The sequence below is a fragment of the Saccostrea cucullata genome, unplaced genomic scaffold, assembly GCF_032062105.1.
Source record: "Saccostrea cucullata isolate Sc308-1 unplaced genomic scaffold, CSIRO_AGI_Scuc_v1 ctg12633, whole genome shotgun sequence".
NCBI lineage: Eukaryota > Metazoa > Mollusca > Bivalvia > Ostreida > Ostreidae > Saccostrea > Saccostrea cuccullata.
Genome location: NW_026920594.1, coordinates 759 through 11,048, shown reverse-complemented (window position 1 = coordinate 11,048; position 10,290 = coordinate 759). Strand labels below are relative to the sequence as shown.

Below are 10,290 nucleotides of genomic sequence, written 5' to 3'. Positions count from 1 at the left end.
CACAGGTAGAAGTAACTAAGCTACGATCGGTGTCAATTTCAGCGAAACAGCACAAAAGAATGGTAATGAACTGAGGTGGAGGGGACTCCCCAATAATATGTGAAATGAACGTTACCGAAGTGACGTGACATTCATGTAGTTGATGACAAATAACCTCGTTTGTTACACTATGATTTCTTATATTACTGCGTTAAAACACTTCATTGAAATGATTTTTATGTCAATAATTGCTTTTTTTTCAATATTTTCTTATTATTAATTTACATACTATTACAAGCTTGAAATGTACGTTACCTAATCATATTTTGAGGCAATCTTGTCTTTATAGTGGTGATTGTGACATACCGGTATAACACAATGTGATTACATAGAGAATCTTTTTTGGAATAAACTGAAACAAAACGATGAATGTTTAGATGAATTTTAAGCTTTTTATTAAACAGAAATATATCTTGAAATGTACGTTATATTTACGTAGTTTTCTAAATCGGCATGTATATATGTTAAAAAAGACAGTAACTACAAAATAGAATTTTACTACATGTACATGTTAAGTTCCAGTATCTGAATGAATGTAAGCAGTTACAAATATGTTAGGCTAAAGGCATTACTATTTTTTATAATTTGTATACAGGTAAGTAATTTTGGATAAATTTGTTTCTGAATGAACGTACATGTTAGGCTATTTTTTAAAGGCATTTTCCTTTTGTTACGTACTGATATGAAAGTGAAAGTAGAAACCTTGAAACCATTGTGACTGTCAGTTGGTGTTTATGTATGTTGAGATGGCTGTCAAGTCGATTCTTTCATCAACTTAATAACAAGTGTCTGTTTTTATGGCCTATAGATGCATGCAGTAATTTAATTTGAGTTCAGTGTCATAGTGCTGCGTCTAAAAAGCCCAAAGCTGATAAGACTGGTGATTGATCCTAAAGCTGATTTGACAGATGATTGCATCATCGCAATATTAAAGGTAAAAATAAATACTTGCAATAAAAAATCAAATGACTTCGGGGGGGGGGGGGGGGTGGGGGGGGGGGTTAATTGAATTCTTGAATTTCAGTTAAAAATTAATAATAACAGTGACATCCAACTTTCAAGGTACAAGTACATGTTCATATGTGTTGATTGTTGAAAGTACATCTGCTAGCTAATCCATTGGATATTTACATCTATTATGTACCTGACATTTATAATTTTTTTCCAACACTAGAGAACATAGTTTCTGGTAAAATGTAAGATATTAATTAAGACTATTAAGAACCTACAAACATGTACTCTCTCTTTTTTGTAGTTGTAGTTTTGTAGTTTAATTAAGTTTTAGTTATGCTTAGAAGATATCTACTGCATGAATATTTGTTTTACAGGTTCAATATACAGTCAGCGTCTCATAAGAATAAATCCCAAGATCCAAGACTTGCTTAAAAGCTTAATTAAGGTAACTACACACTGTTAAATAAACTTTGTTATATTCTTCCCAACAACGTTTGGGATATCCTGGAATCACACTGTCTGTTTTTCTGCCTGTCTACTTCTCTGTAGTATTTTTTGTCCAAAAATAAAATATTTGTATCAGAGTCTTCTTAATTTTTGGCAATATGAATTAGTAATACTGTTTGAACATTCCAAATTTAATTGTCAAAATCCAAAAAAAAATTGCTTTTTTATGACTTTATTATGAAACATATCTTCCAACAGTGTAATTGTCTTGCAAATTACATCATAAGATTCCACAGAACACCTAGTATAACATATATAACATTAGTTTTATCTTGTATCATATATGTGTTGGTGAATTGGGCATACATGTGTTTGCTGAACTTTAATATTCACCCATTCTCAATATAAGGGCACAAATGCCTCTCTGATTTTTAAAAAAATGAAGTTCAAGATAACAATTTTTCTATCAATTACCTTTGAAAGAAAGTATGTGAAGATTTTGTTTCCAGATTTTTTTTCATCAAATTTTAATACATGGAATAATGACAAGACGGTAAAGTAGAGGGTGATTTTATTCAGAAATGTAGGTTGAAATGGACGTTGCTCTTTCTTCAATGTCCAAAAAAATATGTCAAAAAAATGTTGTCATTAAAATCACAATTGGAATATCTCATCTTAACACCAGCACATCCTACCAACTCTGTCAGCAACATATTTTCTCGGCATACGAACGTGCGTTTGATTTTTCCTTTCAAAAAACAAAGGTTACGTTTTGATCCAGATGTATAAAAACATTTTTTTAAGTATATGCTTTAAATTCTTCTCTCTGTTTTGTTTAGAGTGATCAGTTTGGAATCTTTTTATTTTCTATAGATTTTTCTCCAAAATGACTTAAAGATCACTATCGTTAGGTTTACGAAATGCATGACGAGTCACAATGAGAAGAGTATTACATGTACATAGAAAGTTCATACGCACCTGTAACTGTAATGAAATGATATTTAAACAATATGAATTAAAGTCTTTAAAAAATTGTTTGGAGATCACTTACCTTTCCAATACACCCAGCACGTCTGCTGCAGCAGTGACGTCAAAAATGACGTACATTTTCATCCGATAAAAGACAAAACCGGCCCGGAGACAAATACGGAATTATTTTAATTTTACTCAAGAAGTAAGCCAAGCCCAAAAGATTTAAAATGAAAAGAAAATGAATTTATTCTTTATCAATTTTGTCTGATAAATGCATTATTACAGAAAAAAAAATTATGAAAGTTTTTTTTTAGAAGGGAAAGGGGGGGGGGATAAACAAAGTAAAACTTTACATGAGTAATTACTAACATTTACAAATTCTTTTGTACACACATATGAGATAAAACTTAACATGTGTATAACATGTGTATATGAATGCACATATATTTTATATAAATTAAACATGTATAATTCATCTGTATTTTCGCACATATATATAATACGTATTATACATGTGTGGTGAAAAACATGTGTTCAACATATATATCATCTCACAGGTGTATTACATGTGTATATTATATATGTTTTACATATAAATGAAACACATATTTTACATGTGTTTATTTACACACGTGTATTACCTGTATAAAACATGTGTTGAACACATGTGAAACCAAACATATGTTTAAAACATGTGGACATTTTCCCTGTGTAATATCTGGTCCAGGAATAATTTCTATGACACAGTCAGTATTTTAATGATATAAAGATGCTTGTATGTAATGAAATTTTATAAACATCTCATACAATTTTGTATTTGATATATTTGGTCTTTTTTTTTCAAATAAAAAAGTATATATTTATATACTAAATTTTGATAACAGGACAGTTATAATTTCAGCAATACTTCGAAGGTATCTGATATTACATATACATTGCAAGGCATCTAATATTTTTAATTTTTAAAAGTGTAAACTTATTATTCTTTTTTTGTTTTTGTTTCTGTGACTTGTGTGTTTACAATGAGGTTTGTAAGGGAAGCAACCCTACCCGGCATGTTCCATCTTTCCCTACAGAAGCTAGGTATCGTCCACTGGGAGAAAACGACAGGAAGTACACCTCATCTGTATGGCCGGTCACTTCCTGTGACAGCTCGGTGGGGACGTGGTACAGGAGGCGCTTGTACTCTCCCCTCCAGCTGATCTTGTCTTGGGCAAGCGGGGCATTCTTCTTTATAACCCTTGTCACCAAATCTCTCCACAAGACTTCATCACTGGCCACTCTGTTCCATTGCTAAAATGTAAAAATAATTCATAAAATCAGAAACAGTCTGTCCTAAAATGTATACATACCTTAATTTTTATTAATTTGTGATAAGGAAAAATATGATGTTAATTGTCTGTGGGTTGGCTGCAGTAATATATATAAAGTTGAGCATGGACACCTATCTAGTCAATCATCTAGGGTCATGTGCAGAATCCAAATCAAATGTGACATATTCACAGTATATATCCTTATGTAAATAGCATTCCAGTTTGATATACACTTGTAACTATAAAAGCTACCCAGGAATTAACCTGCTAAAGTCTAACATAGTTATAATCCAGAAAATGTATACTCGGAACAAGAAGAAAGGCACTTTTACTCATTTTTAGAGGGGGTCATGTGACCCCGTCTATTAGTTTATTGTCAGAGGCCTCAAAATGGAAGCCGTGGTGATAACATATGAATTAAATCTACGCTATATCAAAGAGTGCAGAAATAGTTTTGATGAAAATATAAACATTGTGTATCAAACTTCAGAAAGTGAAAAGAACTTTATTTTAACTCAAATCTAATAAAGTATTTTGAAAATTTTAAACTGAAAATATTAATTGTAAATCACACTAGTTAACAAAGTACACTCCTGTGTATTATTACGCCTACGTAAGCATCATCCATTGTTTACTTCCAGAAGAATATTAATTCGTACCTGGTGAAATTCGGACGGTTCAGAAAGGTTTCCAAACTGAGCAATTATTGAACTTTCTACTTCAAATTAAATGAAAAACGTGAATTTATATTATTCAGTTTTGTTTTTAGTAGGTTAATAAATAAATAAGTTGATATCAAAACTCGTAAAAAATTCTCATTTGTAAAATCTAGCATGAAGATTATTTTGACCCCGTCTTTCAGTACTCCCTCATAGGGATGGGTATCGCCAAAAATTTTGTATCGTGATATATCACGATTTTTTCCCCAGAATATCACGATAATATCATGATATTTTTAAAAGCAGTTTTTACAATGATTTTACATGAAAAGTCATTATTTTTCTAAAAAATATGCTAGAAAAACAAAATTTTACTTTCTTGAAATTTTTATGTATATAAAATCAATTATGTTTGGATGGTAAGATACCGTTCTTTTCACTTTTTACAACATTTTTTGTACTTTCTGTAATTGTAATTTGAAAGATTGAACAAATAAATGTAAAATGAATAATTTCTGGACTTTATAATATGTACCTAAAGACTGGTATTTAGGTCTCCGTATCACGATACGTATCATGCAACAAAAAATCGCAATATACCGGTATACCGATAAAATCGCACATCCCTACTGCCTCAGTACTTTGATTTTAATAATACATTTACATTTATAATATTCCCTGAAGTTTTTCTTAATACTCATGGGCAGAGAAGAATATTTTCAGAGCCTTCATTGCATGCATTAATGCATTTTCCCTATGTTATTAATAAAGCCCTATCCAGACACCAGAACCCCTGACCCAGGAGGTCATGAATTCATCACTTTGGAAGAGGCACCCTTGCTCATCATAACTACATGTATGTACATGCACACAAATTTTACTCCCCTTCTCCCCTTCACCCATAGATGCTATATGTCAAAATTCGTTCAGTGGTTCCAGAGAAGAAACTGAAATGTTTAAAATGTTAATTCATGTTGTTGGATGAAAAACAAATAGCAATATGTCACTGAGTAAACTCAATTGATCTAAAAAATATCCAAAAAAATTCGTGATCAACAACTTCTAGCTAAATTTGTTCAAAATGAGAAACTGACCACACAGGCAGAGGATGCTATGGTAAGAGTCACTCCATCCAGAAAGGAGAAAATGTGCAGGAGAACAGAATCCGGCAACTGCTGAAATAAACTTAGTGAATCGGCCATCTTCTGATGAGCTTTATGTACTTCATCCCATTCCTAATCTCAAGGGCAGGCAACCCTGTGATAAGAATATTTCCATAGTTAAAAGTGTTTTAAAAATGACACGTAATTTTTTTTGCATTATCAGATATATATAAATTATAATATGTATAAATTAAATTTATAAATATACATTTATATGTTATAAACATTAATGATTGCACGTATCTTTGCAAGTTTGGCCCTGATTTTTTACAGGTACTGAATTACCTGCTTCAGAAAATATTTTACCTGAGCATGCAGTTATTTCAACTGCATTGGAATGCATGTCCTAGGGGAACTGATGTCCCCTATAGAAATCAATGCATTCATATAATGAAGTATCCATAAATGAACCACACCTGCAACCTTGCTTCTGATAGGCTGCAAGCTTATCTAGAACACCACTATCACAAAGTCCCAAGTCCTTATACCCTGGATATCTCAAATCCCTGCATATCTTGAAGTATTTTCAGGGGCGTAGCCAGGGTGCTTTTGATGTGGACGCCCGAGTAGGCAGGGGGTTTAGAGACCGACTTAAATCCCAAAGTGGGTCCAGGGTAACGCTCCTTGGGAAGGGGGGAGGGGCAAAGAGGGGGCAAAGCGCCCGAAAGCTAGTGAATTTTCTACGATTTCGATGTGCATCATCGATCCTCCTGATCGCATTTCTCTTACACTTTAAACGTTTGTTACGCATTCATATTCGAGTCCTGTTCTGTTTTGTACAAAAAAAAAAAAAAAAAAAAAAAAAAAACGGACAAATATTCAAAATTGAGATAGGATCTGTCCAAATCGCAGTAGGATTGGAAAGTCAATATTAGAATGTAATGCATTTAGAAAAAAAGCCTCAAAATAAGTAAACAAAATTCCGGGAAAATCTTATGATTTCAGAACGTTGCATATACTATCGTTTCCCCCCTAAAACTGATCCTGTTAATTTTCATTTTTTTTTTTATCGCTACTCTAAATCTTAATTATTTTAATTTTAAAAATTATTTACTTAAAACATATTTATTAACTTTAATTTATTTTATTGCGAAATGATGTGTAAAGTTTAAGAGCATACATTGATATTACCCATGCCCCCTATTTCTCTCCTTTTTTAAAAAAAAAAATGATGTGGACGTTTTTGCGTACAAACGTACGCCTGGCTACGCGCCTGATTTTCTTGATACCATCAAGTTTAAGATTACAAGTTGGCATACAGATGGAAGAATGGCTATAGACAGACTGGAGGACACAGTAGTACGTGCATAAACCCCAACCATGTAAATTCAACATCTAATGATCTATAAAATCGGAGTTTTTTTGTAGAATAAGTGAATTTTTCCCAATACTAGCTACAGGCCCTTTATTTGCTACTTTACATTGATAATAATATCGGTGTCGTGTGTTAAAATGTGCGTACATGTATTTTGATAAAGAGGTAGATGGATGACGACTTTTCAATGATTTTTTTAACTCTGGAACTCTGAATGATTCATTTAACTCTTTAACCCAAGAACACACCAATGGCTTATATCTGACAGTTTAACGGAAAGTGTAAACAAATACTTCTCTCTCCATTTAAGATGAAGATGTGCAGAGATTCTTCACATCATTACCTATTTTGCTGACGATCACTTGGTTGGTTTGTTTTTTTTTTCTGCGATTGATATTACCGTAACCTTTCGATCTCGGTGAAAACGCCCGAGAGGTTACGAATGTAATTAGTCAGCCCGCGGGCTGACTAGTTATGGTACGAAGAACTTCCAATGCGCTTGCGTGACCTGGAATTCTGGGAGTGGTTCTGCAGTAAATCACTCCTGCTAATTTTATTTCAGTAAAATCAATATAGATTATAAACCAACAAATACCTGTTTAACACCAAGGCAATCTGTAAATTTAACTCAAAAAGGATTTTCCCGATGCTTATTACCGTCTTCCTTGGAAGACGGTATTGTATAGTTGAAGTTTTTTACAGTCTTCGGACTATGCACTTCCTCTCTTTTGTGATTGGTAGAAATTGCATGATGAGAAAATTTACAATTATTTCATTGGTTGAAATGCTGTTCAAGGCAAGGGAGATAACTTTCTGATGATCTAATTTTCGTACGACTTAACAATTTTGCAAGATTTCCAATCTTAAAAAAATGACAAAACGAACAGCAAAATCAGCAGTAATTAATTCTTAATAACATGGTATTTTTTTATAGCAATAAATGAATATGACTCTTTAATTTCATTATAAATAAAATTGGATTTTATAGCTTGCAGGCTTTACAATTTGTTATTATTCTTTTCCCCTTTCTTGTTTGAAGAAGGGAAGGGAATCAGCCGAGGTTTGCCGAAAGCTCTCGGTCAGTCAAAGTTTACGGAGATGACCGAGCGACAACCGTGGTAGGGCTAATGCCAGTAAAAAGCTAATGTAGAAATACAAAATTGAAAAGAATTATACGGCCTGATAGGTGTAGATCAGTTTACTGTTTAAGATTGTTGCTAAAGACGGTAAGCTTTTTAGAAAAGCTCTACTTGTTTTTGTAATTGGTTTCAAACAGTTTACTAGTTCGCAGTAATTTAACTGGTTCGCACCTGATCATGTTTTCTACGCAGCAACGCATACAGTTGCTACTGTTGACTGAATTTAGTGTTTGCCGCGTCAGTTGAAGCTCTTTTATAAAATATATTGAAGGTATTTTACTTATGTATATAAATCTACAGCACAAACATTGGTTTATTACATATTTTTAGCTTTTCAGTTTTTACTGCTTTTACTTTCGTTTTCACTACAAATCATTTCGATCCCGATGCTAAATAGCGGACAGACTTGTTAAGTCATACAAAAGATACTTCGGAAAGTAAACACAACTGGCTAAGCTTGCTCGTTTGTTGCCCCCCGCTGAAATTAGAGAATATCAATTTCAGTCTGTCTGTTTGTTCATATATAGTTGTGTCTGTCTGTAACACTTTCACTTTCCCGCAATATTGCGTGAAATCTTTGGGCTTTTGCAGTGAAATTTTACACAACTGTTATCACCTTATATGGCCTTTGGAAGACCCTCTTGATTTTTAGGTCAGAGGTCAAGGTATTAAATTCGGAATTTCTGTCTGTTTAAACACTTGTTTTTGCGCGATATCTCTATAAGCCATTGAGCTTTTGCAAAGAAATTTTATACCAAAACTCCCTATGGCCATATACATGTTCTATATGGCGTAAGGAATACCCCTGTGTATTTTGAGGTTCAAACGTCAATGTCATAAATTCATACTTCTGTGTGACTCTGTGTAAAACTTTCATTTCCAGTCAATATCTCAAGAAGGTTTTGAGTTTTTGCAGTTAAATGTCATAAACCATAACTCCCTATGGCCATGCCCTGCAACCCCCCCCCCCCCCCCCCGATCTGCGCATGCTCTTTTATCCGTAAATTGGCTTGTTTTTCATAAACTACGACCTGATGATCTTGGTTGTGGCAATCATATTTATGAATTAATAGGTTAATTATATAAAAAAGGTCTGATAAATGAATTTATAACTTATAATTTATAAGAGTGTTTCAACCGGCGGCATGATAAACTCTAACAAGGATGATAGTAAAGCTTATTGGGCTTCGTTTTGTTAAAAATGGCATAATGTCCATATATCCCTCTCCCCCTAAAATTTTATAGGTCTGATTATGAGATTGTAGGTTTATAACCTCTTTGAATTATGTTACGTAAATTGGAACTTCAATGTTTATACATACTTTCAGTTCTTTTGATTTTGAGATAAATAATGCAAGAATCTGCATGCACAAATGCTTCTGTTCCTATGCAGAAAAAATATTAAGACGATGTTTCAATTTTAGTGCCCAACTCTGTTACTAATTTAAAAAAAGATTTGTTTTTTAAAATTTAGAAATTTATTTTGTATATTGTTTAATGGACGTTGAGATTGAATACTGTTAGTTATTTCCATATCCTTCTTGAAGGCATTTTTTCAGTTCTCTATATGATTCTTTAAAATATTATCACAGAGAAGAAAATCCACTGGCTGACTCTCTAAGCTTTTTTTAAAAGCTAAACTTGTTTTCCCGTTAGGCTGGTTCCCTTTCCCATCATCTTTCATCATGTTACCTAGAGGTGGTTCCGGATATTTACGGATTATAGAGAAATCTCTGAATAATGACTATCGTTATCTTATTTCCTGATCCCTTCCCGAATTTCAATAAAAAAAAAATAATAATAATCTCTAAAGATTTTAATAAAGTATCTGATACCGGCAGTGTTAGAATTCGACGCGTGTCCATCGGTCCAAAAGTATAAACAGGAATGCAATGCTCCTTTCGACGGCAATCAAAAACTGGATGTTGTCTAGTTTATTGCAAGACATAGGGGTACTAAACATATGACCGAATATTCGAATACAAATTTTCCATTCGAATATCCGTGAAAAACTATTCATTCGCGAATGTTCGAAGATTCGTGAACAGCTCTATCTGAGACCAACCTGGTATAAATAGGATCAATAAAATGAAGTACAGTATGTCCGTTGTGTCCCAGAAAAAAATTACCTTAAAAAAAGACCTAACAAGCAAAAAAAAAAAAAAAAGGAAAGGTCTATTTCCCAAAATCCTATTTCGTGGGGGGGGGGGGGGGGGGGGGGGGGAGGTTCAAACTCCAGTACCAAAATTTTCTTCCAACACCACCACTTTCCCCATTGTTAACCTATAC

The 10,290-nt window shown here is 33.1% G+C and overlaps 1 protein-coding gene and 1 long non-coding RNA gene across 2 annotated transcripts; one reads left to right on the top strand and one right to left on the bottom strand.

The window, feature by feature from the left end:
- The first annotated feature begins 766 nt into the window (after window positions 1–766).
- On the top strand, window positions 767–1,565 carry LOC134252792 (uncharacterized). The gene is made up of 3 exons (XR_009989017.1): window positions 767–826; window positions 858–973; window positions 1,368–1,565. It is a non-coding gene; the product is annotated as an uncharacterized LOC134252792 (long non-coding RNA).
- A 1,864-nt stretch (window positions 1,566–3,429) lies between these two features.
- Window positions 3,430–7,261, bottom strand: LOC134252779 (F-box/WD repeat-containing protein 5-like). Its single transcript, XM_062735306.1, has 3 exons — window positions 7,206–7,261; window positions 5,479–5,641; window positions 3,430–3,705 (listed from the first exon to the last, which is right to left on the bottom strand). Exons 2-3 carry the CDS (start codon window positions 5,584–5,586, stop codon window positions 3,430–3,432), a joined length of 384 nt encoding a protein of 127 aa, XP_062591290.1. The 5' UTR covers window positions 5,587–5,641; window positions 7,206–7,261.
- Between the last annotated feature and the right edge of the window lie 3,029 nt (window positions 7,262–10,290).

Bases quoted from the DNA above. Each gene is read 5' to 3' on its own strand.
- LOC134252779 (XM_062735306.1), bottom strand. From the start codon at position 5,586: ATGGCCGATTCACTAAGTTTATTTCAGCAGTTGCCGGATTCTGTTCTC. The intron at 3,706-5,478 runs GTCAGTTTCTCA...TTTACATTTTAG, and splicing joins TAGCATCCTCTGCCTGTGTG to CAATGGAACAGAGTGGCCAG.